Source organism: Magnolia sinica, chromosome 5, assembly GCF_029962835.1.
Source record: "Magnolia sinica isolate HGM2019 chromosome 5, MsV1, whole genome shotgun sequence".
NCBI lineage: Eukaryota > Viridiplantae > Streptophyta > Magnoliopsida > Magnoliales > Magnoliaceae > Magnolia > Magnolia sinica.
Window position 1 is genome coordinate 63284005 of NC_080577.1, and position 27991 is coordinate 63311995.

The 27991-nt window shown below is 37.0% G+C and overlaps 1 protein-coding gene across 3 annotated transcripts in view; it reads right to left on the reverse strand.

Annotated features, from left to right (window-relative positions):
* LOC131246088 (uncharacterized) overlaps positions 1–27491 on the reverse strand; it is a 114599-nt gene extending 87108 nt beyond the window's left edge. Inside the window, exons 1-4 of one of the 3 annotated variants that reach the window (XM_058245955.1) lie at positions 27198–27490; positions 21052–21141; positions 5770–5850; positions 1763–1864 (exon numbers count right to left, since the gene is read on the reverse strand). In XM_058245955.1, the coding sequence (XP_058101938.1) occupies positions 1763–1864; positions 5770–5850; positions 21052–21100 (232 nt within the window). In that variant the 5' untranslated portion in view covers positions 21101–21141; positions 27198–27490. Of the gene's footprint in view, positions 1–1762; positions 1865–5769; positions 5851–21051; positions 21142–27197 lie in introns of all 3 variants that reach the window. The other 2 variants (XM_058245954.1, XM_058245956.1) reach the window with 2 other exon arrangements.
* Between the last annotated feature and the right edge of the window lie 500 nt (positions 27492–27991).

Consider the following 27991-nt stretch of genomic DNA (forward strand, 5'->3'; position numbering starts at 1 on the left):
AGAGTGATGCATTCGGTAACCCCACTAAAACTGTTTTGAGTGGCAAGTTTGGCAACCCCATCATTTTTCATTCCTCTTGGCATGCATTAATCATCTAGATTAGGAAACTATTTGCGATGTAATGCCTCATTACATGTACTGAATTTATTTTTATTTTTTTTTTACTACACACCCCCACACACTCACACTAGTGGAATTTCACCACCTATGGGTACTCGAACCCTTGACCGGGAGTTGAAACTCCTGAGAGTCTACCACGCTAGTGGAATTTCACCACCTCATTACATGTACTGAATTATTTTAATAACATGTGAAATTTAGGGAATAGTAACATTGAGTTGATCACTCACTCCCTCCTGAGATCGCGTTTTAAAACACCAACCAGATACTTGTGTCGTAGGTACTATATAGGTGACTGAAGGGGAGGATGTGTTTGTGGACCTCGTGTTCAGTGGGTCGTATTTTCAGTTCATCGATGAGCAGTTGTAGGCCGACAAGTTCACATTTCTGTACCATATTTTGAGAGCAGAATGTATGGATAGTCAATTACATTTATTTTTGAACATGTATATATTCTAGTACCCAGCTGAGTGGACGCTGTGGTTATGTGAGAGATGATTGTATGTATGCTACACTTTCCTTTCAGATATGTATACATTGTTTTGATTTAGTTCCTTACTATTGACTCAAACTATGTAACTTATACCAATCTATAATGCATTTGTTTACGTGACTACCCTCTATATTTTTCCTTCGCTTGGTTATTTCCTAACTAATTCAATCAAATGGCAAAGTTCAAGACTCATCCAAATGATTCTCTTTGAGCAATGGCAGTCTAAGCAAATCAATCCAAAACTTTTTAGATTGCAAACAATGAGATCAAACTTTCATATGCAAGTCCATTTTTAACAATTGTCTTTCTGATTTTGCATTTGCATGATAAATGATGTCAGTGTCTGTGCAAAGTAGGGGGCTGATTATCATAATCAATCCTCTACTGTATAAACTCAAGTAGAAACACCAACTCACAATAACAAGAATTGTGGGAACAGAAGAAACTATTACAGAAGAATAAATGCATCCCAATTTGCACCAAGCATCCCAGTGAAAATGTATTTGAAAGCACCTGTAACAGACTCTTTAAATAAAGCCCTAAAACAAAGCAAAACCTAGAAAAATCTCAGCCTTCCCTCCGTAACTGATCTTAGCGTTTGATTTCTCTAAAACAGTCCTTGCCATCTCTTAGTTCTTTATTCCCTAAACAATACTTCACTAGCCCATAATACTTCCAGTAGCTAATAACTCTTAACCATACACAGAAATCAGTCCTGTGACCTAAAGATTGGAGTTAGAATACCAGTTTATGATGACATTTGTGTCACTTGGAATTAGTTAGGGCTTCCCAAAACAGCAACTAAAAGACCGGAAGCATGCTCTTCTTCCCTTGATTTTAGGCAGAGACAAACAAGTTTTGTAGGTCTCCCTAGGATGACATCAGCATTACATCAAGATGATGCCATAGTAACACAACCTTGAGGGAAAATCTGTGTTTTTTCCCTCTTTCTTTGAATTTGACACCCACAGCAAGGAGATTTTTTAGAATGTGTATAAAGTTATAAACCCCAATGTGCATCAAAATCGTGGGATCCAAAAGACTACCCTAGTGTGTGAATAACTTCAATAGCCATGAGGTTCCCCCTGGTAAATAGAATTACAGCATCAATAGAAACAAACTATATGTGATAACAAATCAAATATTTACCTTCACAGACATAATTCCCTTGGAACCAAGAGCCATAAGATTGCTTAAACCAGTGAAGTTCTTGAAGAGATTCATTGATGAAGGCATAACATGTTGGGTGTCCTGTTCAATTATTGAAAAATCGATTAAAAGAATATAAACGGACTACAAAGCATTAGTATATTGTCTTTATTTCAATTGATAAAGCATTGCTAGCATTTCTGTACAATCAGATAATACCTTCCTAAGTTCTACAAACAAAGACCATATTGGTTGCTAACTTGCAATGAGAGCTAACTATGTTTTGATAAACCAGGCTCATGTTGAATAACTGAAAGGGAAGTTACTAAGGATCACAGACATTTCGCAAAGCGTTACATGCTTAACAAAGAAATCATTCAGTCAGTGTTTACAAATTTAGTATCTAGACATCAACTTGCAGTTTCAACAAAATGATATGAGAAATACATAATATTCAGAGGTATCGTTAAGCCAACCCCAAAAGGCTGCATAGACTATGGTGATGATGATGATGATGATGATGATTTAGAGATAAGAATTATACACAATTAAAAGAGACCATTATAAGAAAATTGGCCAATAAGAAATGGAGACTAGTATTTTATGTTTTCTTTATTTCTTTTCATTTTTTTCTGAAAGATTAAACATTCTAGCCAAATATGCAGCTAGTGAGAAAAAGCATCAAATTCCAACCATTTTTGGCAGAAAATTGCTTCAGAAGTGAACAAATAATACCAAATTTTGGGCTCATGAAAACAGCATCCAGCCATAGGCCTTCAATGCAGAGATGAATCCATCAATTGGTCCATATATAGTTGGCCTGAGAACAATTGCAAATTTTCCCATTTGTAACTGTCTACGTAGGATGTTGATAAATCCAGGTCCGCCCGATCACGAAGATCTGCCAACAAAGGTCAAGGCAGGCCCACAGCCTATCCGGTTGATAATCAGGCCCCCAGATATATTCTATCAGCCTGCTTGCAGATGATTTTAAAAAATTTTAAAAAAAAAAAAGAAAAAAAAAAGAAGAGAGGACTACACATACATATACACCTGTCCAATCAGACCAGCAGGGCCGACAGGGGGTCCAATCAAATTCTGGAAACCACACATGCACTGTTCACGCATGTGAACTGTTCATCTCTGCTCTGTTCACACGTGCACTATTGATCCACCTGCACTGTTCATTCATATAGACCAACATGGCCCATGGTGCACATGCATGATTCTATCTTTTATTTGTGTTGGTCTTTTATTTCTTAGGTTTTGCTTGCTTACTTGGTTGGCAAGTTAACATGATTATTTGGTCTAGTTAGCAGCCTTGGTTAGTTTGAAACACTCTCCTTATATAAAGAGTTCTTGTAGAGACTTTTGAGTACATTTGCCATTGATTAAACACCCTACTATTTTATCTTTCTTTTCTTGAGATTATAGAAAAGGTTAATTACAGTGAGTTTTCCTGTCAATTCTGAGCTTCAAAGTATCCATCAAATAGTTGGTGAGATTAACCCAAGGATCCAATGTTCACAAATTCCGTCATCCATTTTTTCGTCCAGCATTAATTTGGTGACAAAGCAAGTTGTGGTTGGATTTATTCCTGGGTATTTTCTAATTCTTTACTAGTTCACATCGAGTCATTTTTTCCTTTGGAAACCGTAACCTAACAATCTCCTAAAAGCCCTAATTTTGTTAAACGCATCCTTCAATCCATAAACAAAACATATTTTTGTTTTCTTCCTATTGTCTCGAAAACCCTGAATTTCAAAAACATATCCCCTGAGACCCATCACATAACCCATCCTTCCCAAAATCCATACATTTAAAGCCCCATGCCATCTTCAAAACCCATATTTCCATACTAATAAAAGGACGGCTCCCATAGTCGCTACAAGCCTACAATACTGCTGTACTGGTAGGTTTCCAAAGAGAAAGAAAGAGAATTACCTTGTCTATTATTTTTCTTTTCCTTTGCATTTTGAAGATTTTTTGGTAGAGACATCAACTCATAATGACAAATACTATGGCTGGCAACTGACACACGAGTTGTTACAGGAATTGTTCGAAAGTTACATGTCCAATTTCAATCTTTTTGAAGATTGAAAGGATCTGATTGAAGTTCAAGACAAGAGATGAACACAAAAGGCTAGCAAGGTTGGGAGCAATGTTTTAAATATCGACGATATCGGCCAATACATCCCACGATATATCTTGTATCCCACCTGTGCAAGACGAAACACACATGTAGTGCCGATATATCCCACATGTTTGATCTGGTGAGCATTTTCAATTTCCGATCCCTTTTTTGTTGAAGTTATGTTAAATCAGTGTTAAACAGTTACAAATCCATTGGTTCTTCATATTTTGCATGAAAAACATGGTGTTGGAACTTTGATTTCGATATCTATTGGTTCTTCATGTTCTCCATGTTTTTTTTTTTTTTTTCCCTTCAACTCGCTGTCAATTGAAACTAATTTCGAAGTATTTAGGAGTATTTGATGAAATGATTATCACATACACTCTAATTTTGAAATTTGAGTGCAGGTGGTCCGATTTGGGGAAAATTGGGAAAAAATTTGAAATTTCCCCAATTTCTCCCAAATTGCTTGCAATGTTGCACTCCAAACATGAAATCAAGCATGTATGAGGGCTGATCTACTGATTTGTCAAGACCTAGTCAATTTTTAAAAAATAAAAATCAATTTTTAATAAAAAAATTATTAAAATATTTTTTTTTTGAAATTTCCCTTCTACCAACTGGCAATTAAGACTAATTTTGAAGTATCTAGGAGTGTTTGATGAAATGATCGTCACATACACTCTAAATTCCATGCATTCAATTTGAATATAGTTGCATTAATTCAGTCAAACAATGCATAACTTAGGACCCTATACAAAGGAAACCTATTATGTGCACTTCTTTTTTGAGATGTTATGATTTAAAAGTGTGTATTAAGGCCTTTTTCAACAATCCATGAAGTTGCGTTAAAAAATTCAACCATTTTCGCAACGTTTCCCCATGTTTCCCAAAAACTGCAATAAATTACCCGATACAAACGATATATCCCGTGCAATAACCGATACATATCTATATCCCAAGGATGCGATACGTAACGCAATACCGATATTTCGAACACTGGTTGGGAGCATGGATGCGACAAGAGACAATGAAGAGGATGACAACCCAAATGAGTAAAGAAACGGGGTTTTTCCTGGGTTTGTTTAGGAAGAATCAAAAATGTGGATACAGAAAACCCAACTGGAACAGGTGGGAAAACCGTGAACATAAATCTAATTTACATTGTTTGTTTTGCAAGAATGAATTTCATGGAAATGTTGAAAGGTTAGTGGTCAAATGGCAAGAGGTCTCCCGTAAATGTGGAAATGAGGATTTAACTTCTTCTTTTTCAAGACACTCCTGCAAAATTTGAAGAAAGATATGGAAATGGAAATTGATTTTTGCGGCTACTTCTTTTCTCAAAAATAGGAGAAGTGGGTTTCCGAGGAGAACGATATCATTCCCAAGTGATAGATCAACTGAGAAATGCACCCATGGATCGACCAATGGGTCTGTATAAGAATCAAGAGAGAGAGAGAGAAGGTCCGCATTGAACCAAAAAAAAAAAAAAAAAAGGCAAAATAGTGGATGGCTAGTAACACTTCCAATCTAACAAAATCTATTGGCAAATTTCCATTCAAAGAAAAAAAAAAGGATCTTGGGATCATCTCCCATTCACAATGGGACCCATCAGTTCAACAATGTAGATCACTAAACCAATGCAATGTATAAAGGTTTGGGTGCCTCAACTAGATCACTCAATGGCTTCACCCATCCACATCCTGAAGCACAAGCACAAATAACTTGAACATAAATTTAGATTGTCAAAATTGGTTACAAAAATGGTGGTATACAAAATATATATATATATATATATATATATATATATATATATATATATATATATATAATGCAATTCAAGAAATGGAAATGCACATATTTATTTGTCTACCTGATTTTGGATGACGTAGCGACAATAAAGATCCATCCAAATTTTGAACTTGAGCATGTTCCAAAATTCTAGTGCCAGAAACTACATGAAAATTGACATATTGGTTCACTACCATGAAAAATAGTTGAATTTTTCAACATCAACATATCTTATCAAAGTAATTATGTGACAGATTATGATAAAAATGATAAGTATAATTTGTTTATAGTATTAACTAATGAATAGCACATTTAAGTCATTTTGAGATTTTCAAGACCTTTGAGTATCAGATTTGAATGTTACCCCATATGACTACATAGATATCACTAAATCAAAGGGGCTAACAAATTTAAGGTTCTTTTCATGGTATCAGAGCATAAGCAAAAACCATAGATTTCATGGGACTAATTGGCATAAAATAAATAATAAATAAATGTAGCATTTTAAACAACTAATCATAGAACATCATGTGAGAAAGATATTTGTATTTTGGACCACCATTTCATTTCTTTATAGTTGAGTTATCAAGAAAATAAAAGAATGAATATATCTGTAGCTTTCCTTGTTAGATGATTGCTCCTGTGGTTTTCTTTGCCTTATAATTGCTCTTCCATGTCCGTTTGAAATCAATAAATGTTCACTCATTCTTTCATTTCTCTTGATCTAATCTGCAAATAAAGATCGTTTGCTTGCTTATGTCTTATCAGAGGAAAGGAGAGAATAAGTTCATAGAACTTAGTTACTGTTTATTGTTATTATCATTACTTTCTTCAACCGCCATCCTTTATTAAGTTAATATGTAAAAAGGAACAAAAGCCCGAAAGAGTTTAGGCCTATTAGCTTTGATAGTTAGTGCCCATACAAAATGTTGACAAAGATCCACGCACTCAGTAATGGCATATCCAAAACATTAGGGGCTTTCCATATGGGAAACATTCTCAATGGGGGTCTTGTTGCTCATCACTCATAAGTGTATTGACTCTAGAGAAAAAGGACGAAGGTTGGGTATTGTTTGTGTAGAAATATAGATTAAAGACATAAGAAGAGAAGACAAAAATAAGATAAGAAAAGAAGACAAATGAAGACAAATGAGATAAGAAAGTTGGGAGAAGAGAAGAAATGTGAGTTAGGGTTGGACGCCCACCTTCTCCCCTTCATATTAATAATAAAAAGTCAATATAACAATAATACCCTTAATAACAAAGCAAGAATACACTACGCTTCCCAAACCCAAACCAAAATAAGAATAACAAGAAGAAATAACTAAAAACTAGATCTAGGTGGGACGTATAGTGGTACGGCCCACATCTCCGTATCTATTTAATACTCCCTCAAGCTAGAGCATAGATGTCATCAATGCCAAGCTTAGAGTATATGCATGTAGCCTAACCGTAACTAAGGGCCTTGGCGAACACATCAGCAAGTTAAGCTTGAGACTGGACATATGGCATAGATAGTTCTCTACTAGAGACATTCTCATGTATGAAGTGAAAATCGACTTCAATATGTTTAGTTCTCTCATGATAGACTAGATTGTTTGCAATATGGAATACTATCTGATTATCACAAAACAATTGTACGAGTAGATTCACCGCAAACCCCATTTCTTACAACAATTTCTTAATCCACATTAACTCAATAAATAGTATGAGATATTGCTCTATTTTATGCTTCAGTGCTAGAGCCACAAAACTCTTCTTTTTATTTTTTTTTAGGAGAATAGATTTCCTCCCACAAACATACAATACCCAGTAATAGATGGTCTATCTGTTTAAGAACTTGCTCAGTTTGCATCATAGTACCCTATGATCTGAAGATGATTGTTTAGTCTGTAGATTGTATAAAATTCTGTCCTAGCGCTTCTTAAGATACCGTAAAATCCAAGCAACTACATCCATGTGATGTAACCTCAAAGAACTCATAAATTAGATCACCACACTCACAATATAAGATATGCCCAACTTGACTGATAGTTAAATAGATGAGATTACCAACCAATTTTCAATCTCCTAGGGTCTTCAAATCAGTATTTTAAATAGCGGTAGCGTGTGCGTAGCATTCAACCCTCTGTAGCGTATGGCGTAAATAGCATAGCATGTAGCATAAGCTACACGATACTTCTATTTTTTAATTTAAATATAGGAAAATATGATAAATAATTAGAATATATATATATATATATAAGAATGCCTAAAGGATGATTAATTTTTTCAAGTATAGCATATTCAAATAAGTTATAAATTATCATTTATCAAAAGCCAATCCACAAATAAAGTCATAAACCAAATCAAATAATTATGCATCAACAACTTTCCAAGCAAACCACTTTAATTTTTTTTAAATCAAACCACTTTAGTTAATAATGTCTAATTGAAACCACAAGTCACAACTTACAAGTACGAAAAGAAATAAAAATCCCATAGGTTAACAATATTAAATACAATATAGATGTCATCTATCCAAAGAGGGGTTTTCGAAAACCCTCTTTCAAAACCCTTTTTCTTCAAGTTTAGTTTTAAAAGTTTTTTAGCATGTGAGTTTCACACTAACTATAACAAAGGATTTTTTTTAATGATGATAATTTTATTAAACGGCCGCAGCCAAATGAAAACAAAAATAGAAAATTACAACTCAACCAAACTTTGAGGAAATTGATCGACTGACTTAGACACATAAACCCATTCCCTGATTAGGGATTTTGCATTCAGAAAGATCACTTGCACCTTCCTTTGCTTATTCATGAAGCAACGGTTGCTCCTTTCTAACCATATACACCATAAGCCTGCTAGCAACAACATGCGCCAAACAAATTTCCCTACCTTTCCTCTTCCCCCACCGTGCCACGCCAAGAAGAAGCTATCAATCGAATTTGGAATCACCTAGGCCACTCCAAATAGACTGAAGAAACCCTCCCAAATCTTGCCTGCTAAGGAGCAGTGAAGAAAAAGATGATCCACTGATTCCGCATTTTGATAACACATAATACACACGTTCGGGAGGACCAGCCTCCCTCTTTGGAGATTATCAATTGTAAGAACCTTCTTGCAACCTACTAGCGATGCAAACACCGCAACCTTCGAAGGAGCACTGTAGTGCCATAAATGCATTGTTGGACAAGCCTCAACCTATAAGTTACCACCACTTAAGACCTTGAACAAAGACTTGACTAAGAGCCTACCAGATTTATCGTGTTGCCATTTCATATAATCCTTTTCCGAGGGATCCAGACGAACAACGAACAACATATGAAGCTGAAAAAGGCGAGCTTAACAGTCCTAGAGGGGGGGGGGGGGGGGGTGCATAGGACAATGCCAAATAAAAACTTAGAGTACTGAAATAATAAATAAATCAGAATAAATCACAAATCTCAATAGCACTAGTATTGAAAAATTAATTCAAACTTAGTTCGTAGGACAACCTTACACCAAAAATAAAGTTTTAGGTATGACAACCTGATTTCACGAACATTTGTAAGGATCAAGACTTCAAACCAAGCAAAAGACAATAAACCTATCTATTACAATCATTCACCAGTGCAGAAATAAAGTTACAATCATTCACAACAGATACAAAAATTAAACATCCACCACAACACCAGGAGTTATAGTGGTTCGGTGTGTACACCAACTGTTCTCAAACAGCCACACCTACTCTACTCCCAATAATCACAACCCACGTGATATTGGTGTTCACTAAAAACAAGGTTTTCACAGGTTCACGTTAAAACCTTACACAGTTGTGATTTTAAAGGGCTTATCACAAACAAAAACCCCACACTGAGATTTTCTGGCTATCTTAGTCAAAACCAACACATGAGATTTTCTGGCTATCTCAAAGAAACCAAAATACAAAGAATACTTATCTTCTCATTGAAGACGTTTTTTATGTAGCCTGTAGAACCACTTCCCTTGAAGTAGAATGTTCAATGTCCAGTAACACAAACAAGGGTTCTAGGTTATAGATTGATTTTAAATTAATAAAAACCAAAGGCTACTTGTTTGAATTCCTCAAGATCTCAAAGAAGAGCAATTACTCTCTTGAAATAATGAAATTCATGAAAAGAGATCAAGGAATTAAAACAAAAGACCATATAAACAAAATATTAAAATACCATGCAATAGCTTGAAGATAGTGGGAACTTCTTTCTCTCTTGGTGAAGGCTTTTCTTAGCTTGAATTTCGGAATAAGAGAAGGCCTCTATTTATAGTTAGAAATGTTGTTGTTTCAACTCGTCTAAGATCTAACAAAATTTCAAATTTTGGGCGTGATCGGATAAAACTGTTCTTCGACTGGTCGAAGGCCCTGCTCGACTGGTCGAGCATGGGCTTCGACTGGTTGAGGGAGCCAAAATATGGTTGCTGGACTTCGAGTCGAGCAACCCTCGACTGGTCGAGCAATCTGCTCGACTGGTCGAAAAAGCACCAGAAATATCCATTTTTTGGATTTCAAACTTGGACTGATCGAACATTATCTTAGACTGGTCGAGCCACAGCTTAGACTACTCGAACCAAGGCCTAGACTAGTCGAACTTAAGCCTAACCAAAGTATAAAAACCCATATGAGTTTGTCTTTTAAAAGCACCTAAGTCTAAGGTCTTTCTAGGGTTTGTTATACCTGAGAAGACTGGACATTGAAGTGTAAAGCTTGTTCTTCTTCTTGAATCTTCAATAAAGCATAGTTGATCTTCCACTTGAAGTGTAGTAGAAGGTGGAGCTTGATCTTCTACTAGAAGTGTAGTAGAACTTGAACTCATTTTAGCTTGAACTTTCCAACTTCATGACTTGTACTTGAGCTTGCACTTTCCAACTTCATGACTTGTACTTAAGCTTACACTTTCCAACTTCATGACTCTCTTGAAGATGAACTTTCTATCTTCTTGATTCTCTTGAAGGTGAACTTTCTATCTTGATTCACATTGTCTGAACCATATCATAAGTTGTTTTGTCTCATCGAAATTTGACAAACAAGAGTGTGCTTTGTACATTATAGCACTTACAAAAGCAAAGAAGAGAGTTCAAGAAACTCATCCTCATTAAGAAACTTTAATAAAGGATCACCACCATTTTAAGTGAAAGTAGACAAAGAGAGGTTTGGTTTTAACTTTACATTTTAAGCTTATTTTTCTTTTTTTTATAATATGAGTTCTACATTATTTTAAACAAATAAAATAGAAAAAAATAAAAGTAAATGTTCTCATCACACTTCAAAAATAAAAAATAAACAAAAAATACAATGTAGCGTACACTACAAACGCTACACGCTATGTAGTTCTGGTGAACGCTACGACCCCTGTAGCATACGCTACAGGGAATTTACACTATTTAGCTACACTACAAGCGCTATTTTAAACACTACTTCAAATATACTCCCTTAATCGCCAACCAGTCTGTGATTCCGATCCATTTGTGTATCAACCAGTGTTCGAATTATCTCCGATATTATCGAAATATCTCCGATATTATCTTTATCTCCAGCTTAGCGATACCGATAACACTGGTAGCAATACCGATAACGCTGGTAGTATCAAAAATTACAGGTATTACCAATGTATCACTAAGTATTGCCAACGTATCAATATCACTAAAGTAATCATCAATATTTTCAACTATGTGAATTCTAGGTGTTTGATGCGGGACACATGATTTAATGCTAGCATGCAACGTGGAGATTATGAAAGAGTTCATAAGTAATTCAATTGACAAAAGATGCTAACCTACCAATTAATTAAGAGTAAACAATAAGAAATAAAATCTGATTTAACCTAAATCACATCCCCGCATGCTAAGAAATCACATAAATCAAACTAGGACCAATGGAAGGATAGAACTTCCAATTTAGCATAGGCACGTTCCACACTCAATGGACAGATTTGTAGGTTTTATGATTAGAGTTAAGAATGGGAAAATCTGAAATATGGAGAATTAGGGTTTATGGAAATTGGGGAATTATGTTTTTTTAGAAATTGAGGAAAATAGGAAATTGAAGATCTAGGGTTTAGAAGGTTTTAGTGGAAAGGAAAAGAGGAAGACAAGAGAAGAAGAGAATACCTTTCGAAGAAGAGTAAGGAAGGATGTAAGACGAAGAATACCTTTTGAAGAAGAGGAAGAGGAAGGATGTACATTGGAATCCACCACCAAACAAGCTTCTACCCTTTCACAATTAAATTGGAAGGAATTAAAAGAAAATAAGGATGAAAATTCCTTCACACAAAAGAGCTCCACTCTTCTTCTTTTTCTTCTTCTCAATAACACCATTAGGGTTGGAACTCCACCTTCCCTGTGCTTTTATAATTAAAAATTCGAAATTAAAATCCAACATAATTACAACTAACCACTCACTTAAATGGCCCATCATCCAAAATAAGAAAACTAAAACATATATTATTAATCTCAAACATCAAATAACTCATAAAAATAACAAAAACCATAAAGAAAGCAAGATCATAGTACAAGGGGTGCAAATCTAAAAAATCTAGTGGTCCGATGGCCTGATCGACAAGATCCAACGATCGGATCGACACGAAATAGAAATCCTATGACTAAAATGATCTCCTAAGCAACTCACATACATCATCCCGAGGTGGGGTCTTCCTGATGCACGTCCAATGCATGTGGGGTCTTCAAAATGGCCTGGCGGGCCCCATCTGGAACTCGTCTCCCATCCACAAAGAAAATTGTGCTAATGTGGGTGGTTGTATCCGTCTCTGATACATCCGAGTAGGTCATCTAATGTCCCCATCAATTCCCATCGGCTGAGGAGATTTCGCCTCTAACAAAATAAAGTTGCAGTGATGCTCGAGGAGATCCAAGACTCGTCATTGAAGCTCTGCCTCTGCGATCCACGTATTGTCTAATTTTGGTTTGCCCTTCCACTTGACAAGGTACTCCTGGTAACCACCATGTCGTGTGGAAACCACTTCTTCATCTAAGATATCCTTCATCTCCTCTCTTCTCATAGGTATGGATGGTACGGATGGTAAATGTTGAGAAGATGGGTCAGGCAATGACCATGGGTTTTGAGACAGGTCTGAGGCATCATCATCAAAGTTCATGTGAGGGTTAGGGGAATGTCCATGAAATGGTACAAGATCTTCCACATTAAATGTGGAACTGATACCCATGTTAGGTGGAAGATCTATCAAGTAAGCATTCGAACCCAGTCTTTTCAAGATTTTATATGGTCTAGTGTTACAGGCCTGTAATTTTTTTATGGTTCTCTGTGGAAACATTTTGGACGTATTTTAATCATGACTTCATCACCCCTAACAAACTCTTTAAACTTATGGTGTAAGACGGCAATCATTTTGTATGTTTCATTACTTATCTTGATTCTTTGTCTAATCTCCACATGCAAGTCATGCGTATGTTGTGTAGATGCATATGCAAACTCTGAAGGCCTATGGAATACAGACATGGGTATGCGATCTATAGGGGTTCTAGGCTCATCTACTAGCCTTTCCAAGTCCACATCCTCCCCAGGACTCATTTGATCGTGATGAAGATTTGATAGAGTCAATGTGTGAATGTCTCGTATGGGTATAAGCTCATCCAGTATGCCCTCTGAAATAACAACACTGGACTCCTCCAATACCGGACTCCACCTCAGATGGTAACTCTACACTAACCTTGGGTGTAACCTCAGGTGGCAACTCCATAATAATCTTAGGTGTGACCTCACTTGCCATGTGTGCATACAATGTCAAATCAGTTTTAGTCTCTCTTTCAGACTCTTTGGCATTAACTATAGAAAGAGACTCAAGTTGGAGTTTCGTCACATCTTCAGGACCACATGTCTTGACGTCCTCCTTTTTAGAAATGCCTTTAGACGGGAGAGACTTCAAGATAATCATTTTGCCTCCATACAGAAACAAACACATATTCGAGCAACCGAATAGTGTTGCGTCCGTGTCATACAACCAAGGCCTGCCCAAAATGATGTGGCCTATATCCATAGGCAAAACATCACACCACAACGTGTCCGTATAGGAACAAAATTGAATGAGAATAAGACAACGCTGAGAAACAAGAATTGAAGATGCATCAACCCATGAGACTCGATAGGGCTAAGGGTGAGGAACGAATAGCATACCTAAGTGGTCCACGGTGCGAGTAGATACCACATTGATGAAACTGCCACTATCAATGATCACCTTCCAGTTTTTGCCGCCACACTTGGCATAAGTGTGGAAAATTGAATCCCTGCGCCAATCATCACTTTCTACAATTTGGCTTAAGGCGCAGCTAATAATTGCAAGTGGCGTAATCTCAACTTGATCCCTGACTTGTGATTGAACATCTTCCCGAGTGTTGAGGTTTGCCTGAAGGGAGGCTTCAAGCCGATGGACACACAAATTGATCACGATCAATTGAGTTGTGGTGGTCCTATTGTGCGCTTCAATAGCCATCAGACGATTGTTGATAGCGTCAAGGGCCTCATCAATCTGCTCTAGATTCATAGTGGAATGTAGGCCAAAATCACGTCCTAAACGAGTGGGCATACACAAGGACACTCTAAAGGAAATCCTAGGTCCTAGGACAATGTGATGACAATAATAGTACTAACCTAGAGATCACGCTAGACACACTAACCAAAAAAAACCAGCAAGTCACTACCCTCAAATATTGTGTTGAAAATTCAGCAGGGTAGTAATCTAAGGGTGCCAAATTGAAAATTCAGCAATGTGATACCCTGAGATTTCTATGCTGAAAATTCAGCAATGGTATAAGTGGAAATGCTAGCTGAAAATTCAGCAATATGGTACTCCAAAAAAAAAAAAAAAAAATCAGCAATACGATCCTATATGCAATGAATGTTCCACTAACCCTAAATGTGACTCTAACCTAGATGCAACACAAAAATCATATGCTAAACCTATGCTCTGATACCAAATTTGATGCAGAACACATAATTTAATGCTAGCATGTAATGTGGAGATTATGAAAGAGTCCATAAAGTAATTCAATTAACAAAAAATGCTAACCTACCAATTAATTAAGAGTAAATAATAAGAAATAAAATCTGATTTAACCTAAATCACATGCCTCCATGCTAAGAAATCACATTAATCAATTAAAACTAGGACCGATGGAAGGATAGAACTTCTAATTTAGCATAGGCACGTACCACACTCAATAGACAGATTTGTATGTTTAATGATTAAGGTTGAGAATGGGAAAATCTGAAATATGGAGAATTAGGGTTTATGGGAATTGGGGATTTTGGAATTAAGTTTTTTTAGAAATTAGGAAAAATAGGAAATTGAAGATCTAGGGTTTAGAAGGTTGCAATGGAAGGGAAAAGAGGAAGACAAGAGAAGAAGAGAATACCTTTCGAAGAGAAGAGAGGAAGGATGTAAGACGAAGAATACCTTTTGAAGAAGAGGAAGATGAAGGATGTACATTGGAATCCACCACCAAACAAGCTTCTACCCTTCCACAATTTAATTGGAAGGGAGGGTTTTTCTAGGGTTTTTTTTATTTATTTAAATAAATAAATAAATAAATAAATAAATAAACCCTAAAAATAAGGAGGAAAATTCCTTCACACAAGAGAGCTCCACTGTTCTCTTTTTTCTTTTCAATAACACCACTAGGGTTGGAACTCCACCCTTGTTGTGCTTTTATAATTAAAAATTCGAAATTAAAATCCAGTATAATTACAACTATGTCACTTACTTAAGTAAAAAGGCCCATCATCCAAAATAAGAAAACCAAAACATCTATTATTAATCTCAAACATCAAATAACTCATAAAAATAACAAAAACCATAAAGAAAGCAAGATCATATTCCAAGGAGCCCAGATTTAAAAGATCTGATGGCCCGATGGCCTGATCGACAAGATCCAACGGTCAGATCAACACAAAATAGAAATCTTGTGACTAAAATGATCTCCTAAGCAGCTACATGCATCATCCCAAGGTGGAGTCTTCCTAATGCACGTCCAATGCATGTGGGGTCTTCAAAATGGCCTAGCAGGCCCCATCTGGAACTCGTCTCCCATCCACAAAGAAAGTTGCGGTAATGTGGGTGGTCGTTTTCGTCTCTGATACATCCGAGTAGGTCCTCTGATGTCCCCATCAGTGTCGCTTATATTGCCAATGCATCAATATCACCAATGTATCGCCAATATTTTTTACTATGTAAATTTTAGGTAATGCTTATATCATAAGTGTATCAATGATATTTCAATAATATCGCCAACGTATTGATATCATCAAAAGTTTGTTTATTAAAAAAATTTATTTCATGTCTTTTTTCATGGGCACATGGTTGTATGTAGTGTTCAATTTCTCATTGATAATGTCTCAATATTATCGATATAGCAACATGCACGATATTAAGACCACGATCTTTCGTTTGCTTTCCAATTGTTGATGATTTCTAGATGAAGTATCGTGTTATTGATATTTTGCAATACTGATGGATGTTTGGATGGAAGTTTGGATGGTTAAATAGGTCGGATGGGATGGTTGGATTGATTTCTTACAACAACACATGCTTTTAAGGCCCCATTAAATGGAAACATGTTATGTATGCATTCTTTTTGCAATTTATTTTTTTTTAAATATGAAAATATGTACATTTTAACATCTCCTGAAGTTTCGCTGAAAATTCCACCGTTTTTCCCATGTTTCCCCGTGTTTCCGGTTATCAGCGATATTATCGGCAATATTTATATTGTTTCTGTATCCCCGGGCAACGAAACTTGTAGCGATACCCATACTTCGAACACTAGATGATACTTCACAAGATCCTCAATCCCCCTATTATCACTTCCTATAACAACAATATTATCAACATACACCACTAACACAATAAGACCTACGGTGCCTTTCCGCACAAAGATCATTCTGACTTTGAACAACACCATAGTTCAACACAACCTTACTAAATTCGTCAAACCATCGTATGGTGACTACTTAGGTCATAAATTGCCTTATTTAATTTACATACCTAGTCCGACTCCCCCTGAGCAACAAACCCAAATGGTTGCTCCATATAAACCTCCTATGCAAGATCACCATGAAGAAAGGCATTTTTACATACAGTTAGAAGAGAGGCCAGCCATGATTAATGACCACAGAGAGGATAACACAAATAGAGTTCAACTTGCAATAGGAAAGAGGGTCTCAATATAATCAAGCAAGCCTTCAAACGTTCAACAATACCATCAGGGTGAAACTTAATGGTGTACACCCACCAATAACCAACGGCACATTTATCGGCAGGTAGACTAGTGAGTTTGCCTTTCTTCGGCAGCTTGCTATGTCCTCATTAATGGCTCCCCAAAAGGTTTCTTTCAGCTTTCCAGGGGCCTTAAACAAGGGGATCCCCCTTTCTCTTTGCCATTGCAACTGATGGACTTATTCGTATGCTGTCCAAAGAGGCCGTTGTAGGCTACTTCAAAGGTTTCAAAGTAGCTAGATCCTCCCCTACTATCTCACACATACAATTTGCATATGATACTTTATTATTCTATGAAGCCTCAGAGTCTACTGTAATTAGCTTGAGGATGGTTATTAGATGCTTTGAAGCCATTTCTGGGCTCAAGATTAATCTCTATAGAAGTGAAATGCTGGGCATAAACATTTCTAATGATTCTCTTCTTCCCTTGCAGTTGTCTTTGGTTTTAAAATTGGATCTTTCCCCTCTAAATACTTAGACCTTCCTCTTTGCATTAGCAAGCCTACCAATCACCAATGGGATTTTGGCATGTTGTTATAGAAAGAATGGAAAGAAAGCTTGCCCCTTGGAAGAGCTGACACTTCTCCTTGTGGGATCGCCTTGTTCTTATTAAATTGTTCCTTTCCAAACTTCCTTCCTACTTCCTTTCTCTATTATGATGCCACAAATCCATTATCCTCTAGATAGAGAAGATCTGAAGAAAAAAATTACAACACTATTCACAATTTTATTTTTTATTTAAAAAAAAAAAAAAAAAAAAAAGATTCGAAGAAACTCTCTTTGGAATGGTGGTTCCCTTACCACAAATTTCATCTTCTTAGTTGGTCAGGGGTGTATAAACCCTATACCGAGGGAGGGGCTGGAATTAAAGTCCTCTCATATGCCAATTCCACCCTGTTGGGGAAATGGTTGTGGTGTTTTGGATCCGAGAAGGTAAGTAGGTGGAGGGAAGCTATTGCTAATAAATATGGTGTTGAGAAAGGTGGTTGGTTTACTAAAATTTCCTCCCTCTATGGGGCTTTCAACATTTGGAAAGCCATTTCAAGTGTTAAGGAGTCCTTCCTTAAGGGGGTCTCTTCTAGTCTAAGAAATGGCAGTAAGATTAAGTTCTGGTTGGACAAATGGATCTTGGTTAGACCCCTTGTTGATGCCTTTCCCAATCTAGCCAACATCTCCCTTTTTTGTACTTGATTGGTTCTCCTATTGGAACAGAAATCCAGTGTCCCCCATGCATAAGAGATCTTTCTGAAGCTAAAACTGAAGCTTTACTTAATCTCCTTCACCTCTTGCAAGGGACTCGGCCCTCCCCAGATACAAATGATAGTCTCTCCTGGTCTCCTTCCCCCTCCGAGAGATTCTCCATCAAGACCTTCTACAGCCATCTCTTTGCCTCTTCCTCGATTGCTAGAGGGAGAACTCTTATCGTAGACAACCTGTAGAGGGGCAAGATGATCCTTCCTAACATTTACCCCTTTTGCCTCAAGGATGTGGAGATAATCTCTCACATTTTTCTCCATTGCTCTTATTCGTTAGCCATTTGGGTAGACATCTCTTCCAAATTCTCTGTTAAATGGGTGATGCCAGCATTTCAAGCTTCTTACATGCTTGGAACAGCTCTAGTCTCCGCGGAGACTCATCTTTCTTATGGAGATTGTCCAGGATGGCTTTCTCTGTGGGTAATCTGGAGCAAAAGGAATCATCATTGCTTTCAGAACACTTCCAACTCTACTCCTTCTGTCATTGCTCATATAGTCATATTGTCAGGGACGTGCAAGAATGGTCCATCAGTCTTCCTCTCCAAGACGGATCCCTCATTGCCACAATCCTAGGCTAATTCTGTTCGCTTAGGTTTTGGCAAGTTCATTTGCAACCTCTGTTTCAAGTTGTATAGGTTTTTTCTAGGTTTCTTCTTTGTTTTCCTTTCCTTTTCTTTTCTTTTCTTTTCTATTTTTTCCTTTCTAATCTCTATTTTTCCCTTCTTAGGTTGTCTGTGTTTGTTTTTGTTTTCTTTCAATAATATTCAATCTTCTAAAAAAACAATAATAATAATACGTGTTCTATGATAAATATAATTAGGGCTCCCAAAAGGTCATGCCAGACCTGGACCTAGCAAACACAATTTGTCGATGCCTAAAGAGCTATGGTCACCCTCCAAATCTTCAAAAGAAGACAAGTTAGAATTGACAAAGAACAAAAGGAAGCAATGAGACTACGGAAGCAGGACCTAGAACTCCTAAGAAGGAGGTTCCTAGCGAAAATGTTGCAATCCAAGGTGATGATAATGAGGAGTCTGCCATTAAATTGCCCGATGGATCCATTAATGGATTTATTATTGGATCAATGACCATATCAGAGGAATTCCTACTTAACTAGAAAACCAGTTAATGGATGACAAGGTAGAAGGGACCAATGGATTGGCGGATATAGATAAATATGGACCACTTCATGATCATATTGGCAAGCTCTATGGCAATCAACATCCCAATGCCATCACAACCATGATCAAAGAGCACATATCAGAAGCCAACAACAACCTAGATGACATTGCGACACTCGAGAATTGATCAACAGCAACAACAAAAAATCCACAATCGACAATCAACATTCAAAGACAACGAATCCACTATTGCAAAAGAAGTGGACATAGACACCCATGGCATCAAGAACTACTAAGAAATGAAAGAAGAGATGGCGTGATCCCCAGCACCATCCTATACACGAGATGACGAGCCAACGCGTAGATTTTCACCATCAACTTCCGCCAAAGCAAAAGAAGACGCACTACAAAGGCAAATCATCGTGATAAGTTGATATTGGCTCTGAAGTCTGAACTAGAGGACGTGTTCTATTCGAAGCTGGTAGATACATCTAGAGCCATGTGGTTCAATACTTCAATTATAAGATGCATTAAAGCCATACAGAATGGAAGATTAAAGATCCAACCATTAGATCCCTAATCAAGCCCAGATTAGGCCCATCTGAGGATCCCAATTAAAGATACAACCAACCAGGTTGAAGATCTAGATATTGATTAGAGATCCCACCATCTAGATTGACGATTTGGACCACATCACATCAGTGATCCAGATTGGTCTGATGATTGACTTGATCGGCCTGATTAAGGGGTGGTCTGTATGGAGCCAATACACCCAATTGGATGGCCCTAATGGATCAATTCGTGTGACAAACCAAGGTTGATATGTGACCCAATGGACTATGAGCTCCACAAGACCCATCTGATTGTTCACAGATTATTCCAAACATCGACCATGTGACATTCCTTGATTTTTCAGACGTACACAAATCATATGGTTCATAAGATGTCCTTGTTTACACTTATACATGTGGACCATGGGCCCCACAAGCCTATGAGGTTTGTATTAAAGTCTATAAGTAAGACATGGAAAATGATTTTAGAGATTTTAAGTATTATCTATTAAGTTCCCCTTTAGATTTAGCAATACAAGTGCCAACCACTTATTTGATTTTGTTTTCTCTTTTTTCTTTTTTGGAAAGGCTCCACTTATTTTATTATGTTATGTAATAAGTTTAAAAATAGAGAAGAGGCGACATCTTTTAAATTTCTTGGAATTATTTGTAACCTGTCCATAAAAGGCAGGCCAAATCTTCTACATTTCTTAGATTTATTTGTAACCTGTCTATAAGAGGCCTACAGTGAGAGATGTATGTTATTGTGATCATTTGAGGAAAAGAAAAAGTTTTCTTAGCGTGGGTGGCCATTTGGTAGTAGAATAGTGGGGATTTGCTGCAACCACTGCAGTTTAGGCTTGTGGACTGTTTCACTCCCAGTCTACTTTTATTTTGGTGGATATTAGACTATTACAGTTCACTGAAAGATCAGAACCACATCAGAGACATTCGGAGCCAAACCTAGCTTCGACACTTCTAGATCTGAATCATGTGGCTCGTGCATCAGAAATTTTCTTGCAATGGCTTAAGGTCAAAAGGCCAAATGAAAATAAGAGAACGAAAAAGTTTCATAGATCCCTGAATTTCTTATCCCACAAATACCATGAAAACTCTAGCTTTTCTACTAAATAAGAAAACATGAAATAGATTTGATCATTTCAGAGAACAAAGGAGAAGTATGCACTTACAATGGGCAATGAGAAGACGGGTTTCTTTGGTGCTATCCAATTGAATCATGACTGAAACAAGGTTCTAGAGGCCTTGCCTGAACAAATTTTCTACAAGAGAGAGAAAGAGAGAGGGAGGAGGGACCATTTTTAGCCCCTTCATTGTTAGGAAAAAGACAATAAAGAGGATTTAGAAGACCACATGTTCTCAACTTTTATTAGCAAACTAAATAAATAGGATTTTTCATGCAAAAATATTTTAAAAACCACATCTCTTGTATTTGATTGAGAAAGCAAAAAAGTAACATGCGTTCATTGATATAAAATATTGATTTCAATGCCAAAAGCATTAACACCAAAATGTGAAGTACCTTGATTGGGCAGCAAAATTTGTTTTGTGAGGTCCCCTTCGGAGTCAGTTTCCGGAGTTGGGTAGTAGCAACTAGTAGGCAAGCATTATGTAGGACTTGTAGGGCACGTGACCTGAGCCCTAGAACAGTGCATCCAGGTTTTTAATTATGACAATTGACAAGTAGGCCATGCTTCAAATCTACAAGAACCTAGCAACCTACCAAGTGCTTGCTACTGCCCAACTCTGAAAACTGATTCCAGACTTTGCATAGATCATGTGGGTTTCAGCTCTGATTACAAATCCAGATCGCTGCTGCTTTTTCACATCCCACCTTAGATGGACCATGTCCAATAGATCTCCTCAACAGGAGGATTTTAAACTTTATTGTGCCATCAGATATCCAAGAACATCTGATTTCCATGGGATTCTGAAGCAATGAGATTTCAATAAAACTGATTTTGCCATTATCCCATTTCAACCAGCCAAACCAAAGTTCAAAACTATCCAGTTGAATTTTACCAAGTTGGTCTTCCTAGACGTCTAAGTTTTAGAGTACTAACGGCTAACACCTGCCTGGATCCTTGCTGCATCAGACCTTTGGACAAACCTTTTGAACAAGAGGTTTGCTAAGCCCACACATGGGTACAAGGCTGCCGAATCTAAACATCATCACAAGCATTGTTCGGAGTATCCTGATATTATCAAAATATCCTCGATATTATCCATATCTCCATTTTGGTGATACCGATAACAACAGTAGCGATACTAATAACACTGGTAGTCTCAGAAATTCCAAGTATCAAGATGTATCGCTAAGTATCGCCACTATTTTCGATTTTGTAAATTCCAGGTGTCACTTGTATCACTAATGTATTGATATCGCCAATATTTTTTACCATGTAAATTCCAAGTGTCACTTGTATTGCTAGTGTATCGACGATATTTCGATAATATCATCAATGTATCGATATCGTACAAAAATTCTGTAAGTGCTTGTATTTAAAGCACACTTGGAGTTGTCAAATTTTGTAGACAAAATAATGGTTAGATCTCAAGTTCACTTCAGTCCTCTACGGCACCTCATGAAGATTGGCTCAAAATCTTAAGACTTAAGGACCAAGGTGTCCCGTATCGGTATCGGTTGGTGTAACGGTGACCTACAAAACCGATACGGATACGGGGGCGTAACGGCCCGTAACGGCGCAAAATTTTTTTTTTGCTAAAAAAATATGAAAAAATATGGATTAAATCCGGAATATTCTAAGCATTCCAAATATGCATACATTTATAAATTAGAACATGTTTATGGTGGTGTAACGGTCCACTCTTTGGTGAGAAGTTGTATCGGACTGTCTGATGAATTTATGAACTAGATAACCTGAATTTGATTACAAAATTCATATATTTAATTTTCTAACTATCTACTATCAATGATAGATATATTAGAATGAATGTAATATGAAAATATCTTACATTTAGGTGTTTGCAATTATTTTTTAGGACCAAAATTCATGCGTAAATAGAAAAAAATATTTAAAAAATATATAAAATGGCACCCCAAATATGTAAAATGCATATTAACATGTTCTACTATGATTAACACATCATATGACATCATTAAAACAACAAAAGAATCATTAAAAAATGATTTTTCGAATTTTCAAAAAAAGGGCCGAAATAAATGCGTAAATAGAAAAAAATATAAAAAAAAAATATAAAATGGCACCCCAAATATGTAAAATGCACATTAACATGTTCTACTATGATTAACACATCATATGGCATCATTAAAACAGCAAAAGAATCATTAAAAAAGGATTTTTCGAATTTTCAAAAAAAGGGCCGAAATAAATGCGTAAATAGAAAAAAAAATATAAAAAAAATATATAAAATGGCACCCCAAATCTGTAAAATGCATATTGACATGTTCTACTATGATTAACACATCATATGGCATCTTTAAAACAGCAAAAGAATCATTAAAAAATGATTTTTCGAATTTTCAAAATAAGGGCCAAAATAAATGCGTAAATAGAAAAAAATATAAAATATATATAAAATGGCACCCCAAATCTGTAAAATGCACATTAACATGTTCTACTATGATTAACACATCATATGGCATCATTAAAACAGCAAAAGAATCATTAAAAAATGATTTTTCGAATTTTCAAAAAAAGGGCCAAAATAAATGCGTAAATAGAAAAAAATATTAAAAAAATATAAAATGGCACCCCAAATCTGTAAAATGCACATTAACATGTTCTACTATGATTAACACATCAAATGGCATAATTAAAACAGCAAAACAACCATTAAAAATTGATTTTTCGAATTTTAAAAAAAGGGGCCAAAATTCATGCGTAAATAGAAAAAAATATAAAAAAATTATTAAATGGCACCCCAAATCTGTAAAATGCACATTAACATGTTCTACTATGATTAACACATCATATGACATGATTAAAACAGCAAAACATATTAAAAAAAGTATAAATACCTTTTTGTGATGAATTTCTGAAAAATGGCCCACCGAGCTTTGATTCAAAAAAATCTATAATATAATGTGTTTTTATCTCAAATACCTAGCCAAAGTTGGTCGAAATTAGTAGTAGAAGGCGTGAGAAACAGTTTGGAAGCAATAGGTTTCAAAAAAACAGCAAAAACAGAGCTTAAAATGAAAAAAAAAAAAAGTTACCATTATGGACTCGTTACGGGCCCGTAACGGCCCGTAACGGCCGTTACACCCCATAACGGGCCCGTATCGGCCGATACGGGTACAAAATCTCGTAACGGCCGATACGACTCCGAAACGCGTAACGGTTCCCACCGTTACCGTTACGTATCGGCCGTTACGGCCGATACGTAACCGTTTTGGCACACCTTGTTAAGGACTGGCATGGTTTCAAGATAAAGATCAATGTATATGCCAACCACCAGGTTGAATAACCCTAGAAAGACCTTAAGATTAGGCCCTTTTGAAAAATGTTTAATATGCTTAATGTGCAAGTTAAATTCACTGATGTTCGGCCAGCCCAAACTTCAGGTTCAACCAGCCTGACTTACTTCGGCTAACCCAGCTTCAGATTTGGCAAAGTTTCCAGATTTAACGGAAAATCTACTGCAAATTCGGCCAACCCAACTTTAGGTTTGGCCAACCCGAAGTTGTCTTGGGTCAAGTTTCCAACAATGAAATGGAACTTTCGGATTTCAAAGGGATTCAGCCAGCCAAATTTTGGCTCGGGCCAATCGAATTTTTTATAGCCGTTGGAACAGAATCGTTGGAATCCAACCAGCCAAACCTATTTTTAGGCTAACCGAATTTCCAACTCCTTTGGCTATAAATAGAAACATTCTCTCATTCATTTTTACAACGAAAATTGGTGATAAACCTTCCTCAAGTTAGAGAGAAACTCAGGTCCTCCCAAAGTTATCTGTGTGGTAATTCTTATTCTTATTTAGCTTATTCAATTCTCTTTCTCAAGTTGGTTTTAAATGCTTATTAGAGAGTAATATATGCTCTACTTGAGAAATAGAGAATTGAATCCGCAGCAGTTAGGGTTTATATTCTTTGAAATACATTAGATCCCTCTATTCTTTCTGGTTGAGCATATACTGCTTCATCGACTCTCAAGAAAGAATATCGCTGCTCGAAGCCTCGACTACATCTTCAAAGCGACATTGTCTTCTGAAGATAAGTACTATTATTATTTTATTTCATTTTGGGTTTGTTGAGATAGCCCGAAAATCTCATTTGGGTTGATTTGTGGTAAGCCCATGAAAATCACAAGAACTGTAAAGGTTGTTAAGGTGAACTTGTGAAAACCTTAATTTAGTAGAAAGCCAAAATTAAGAAGGTAATAATTTTGGGAGTGGAGTAGGTGTGTGTTAAACACCGAACCACTCTAAGTCCTTCTGCATTTGTAGTAATTGAATTATTTGATTCTCTGCCTTTTACTATTTTGAAAGATTGATTCCAAGGACGTTGTGAAATAAGGTTGTCCTGCCTAAAATAATAGGTGAAGGTTGTCCTACGAATGAGTTGAAATCAAGGTTTCAATACATTGTGTGATTGATAATATATTTTCCGCATTTTATTATAAGAAATTGGTATTGTCCTAATCACCCCCCCTAGCTCATCTTTCAAATTGTTTATTAAAAGACTTTCCATTACATTTTTTTATGGGCACATGATTGTATAAAGTGTTCAAATTGTCAACGACAATATTGATCATAGCACGATATTATTGGAGTTCTAGCCAATGTCAACGAGACTCCTCTAGGAAAATGATTATGGCGCTTCGACTCCAAGCCAAGCAACTGATGGAGAGAATTAGGAGCTTGTAAATATTATGTGGAGGAAAGGGGTTGGTTCACCAAGCACTCCTCCATTTTGCCAAATCATGTTGGGACATGAGCCCAAAAATGAGGTAGATCCAAAACTCAAGTGGGGCACATGATAGGAAACAGTGAGGATTGAAGGTCCACCATTGAAACATTCGTTGGGCCATAGAAGGTTCGGATCAAGCTAATATTTGTTATTTCAGTTCATCCCAGTAGAAATGACCTTATGAACGATTTGGATGGGATATAGACATCACAGTGGACCCCAAGGAGGTTTCAATGGTGGGCATTTCCCTACCCACTTTTTCCTATGATGTGGCTCGTTTGAGTTTTGGATATGCCTCACTTTTGGGCTCATGTTCTAACAAGAGTTGGCAAAATGGATGGACAGCTTATGAGCGCAAGAACTTCGTGTGACAGGGTGTTGCGGGGGCAAGTTGTGTCCCCAATTAGTTAGGATAAGGCTGAGATGATGATAGGCTCCTCACCAGACAACCCAATTTATAGGCCCAAAGTTATTAAGATCTTGAAATTTTACCTGAAATTGTGTTCCTTTTTTACTTTTGGTAGAGTTTTGGTAGAAAAGCCCGTTGCTTCACCGGAAAACTAATAGTGGTGTTAGAATCTGATACGCAATCTGGAATTTTATTTTATTTTTCTCAAAAGAAAACAAAGTGCTACAAAGACAAGGACTAGAACTTGAACATACATAGTTTCATGCTGCTCTCCCCATGCTTGTGTTTTAAGTCATTCACCACATTGGCCTCACTACCTGTGGCTCCAAAATCGGTCCAATTCAGTCATCAGGTGGGGCACACATGTATGTTGGTTTTTAACAGCCCATTTTTATAAAAATGCATGGCCCACCTGATGAGCTAACCATTTTTCATAGGTAAGTTACAAATCACGGTCCACCAGAGTTCCGCATACAGGTCAATCACTAGGCTCACCCCACAATCTATGTGTCATAGCTCAAAAAACAGGCCAATCTGATCATTGAGTGGGTCACATAAGCACGTCGAAGTGGACGTTGCTTTTTGTAACAGTCCATTTCCACAAAAATGTGTGGCGCACCCTATGACCAAACCCATGTTTTAGACAAAAGATACAAGGCTGGGCCAACCAATGAATGACCCATATCTTACACAAATGTGCAAAGAGGAGCCACTGTGATCAGACAAGATACACAGCAATTGTCCACAGTCAACTTGAAAGAAAAAAAAAAGTATCCCCAATGAGGGAGATTTTTGGGGCGCAGTTATTGGCATCTTCCATCTGGGAGTTGGGGCATGTTCCACTCACAACGGTTGCAACAAATCAATGGTCATGATTACCGAACCTTGGGGAGGGGCACGGTCCACACACTGTGGGGCGCAACAAATCAATGGTCATGATTACCGAACCTTGGGGAGGGGCACGCAACAAATCAATGGACCTGATTACCTTACATAACGAGAGACAGAGAGATTACCGTGGGTCAGAGGTGCGGCGTCGCCGGCTACGAAGGGATTCGGCAGCTAGAGCTTCGGCATAGGGAGAAAGGGAGAGGCAGATAAGAGCTCTGGCAGTTGGGCATATGAGAGCCGACAGGTCTTTCTGCAATGCGCGGGAGAAACAGAATGGAAACAAGGAAACTCAAATAGCGACCAAAGGAGGAAGAAGGGATTTTTACAAAACTGGCCTACGGTTTAGCTAATGCTGGCGTTTAGCATCACTTCTTCTTTTTTTTCCTTTTTTTTTCCATTTTCTTTTTCCTCGTCCATTTTATATTTTTATTTTTTTGCCTCAGACAACTTCTGAAATTTTCAAAGGACCAGAATACATGTTGCATACCCGACACCTACACGATATTTGGGGCGTGTTTGGGAGGTGGGATTGGAAGGGATTAGGTGGGATGGGATTCAAAAACCATAATTATTACCCATGGCCCTGTCGCCATCGGATAAGATTAATGCCATGCTTTGTAGGTAATACGTGGTACAGTGAATGGATATACCCACCATCATTTGAAATTTCTAATATCTAAATCGGTTCATTTGTTGTGTAACCTCATTTTATGGCATGAGCCTAAATATGAGGTAGATCCAAACTTATGTGGCCCCGAAGAAGTTTTCAATGATAAGTATTCAATCCCCGTTATTTTCTATGGTGAGGTCCACTTATGCTTTAGATTTACCTGATTTTTTGGCCCATGCTCTAAAATAATCTCGATAAATGGGTGGACGGTGTGGATATAGCCCACACATCATGGGGAACCTACACAAC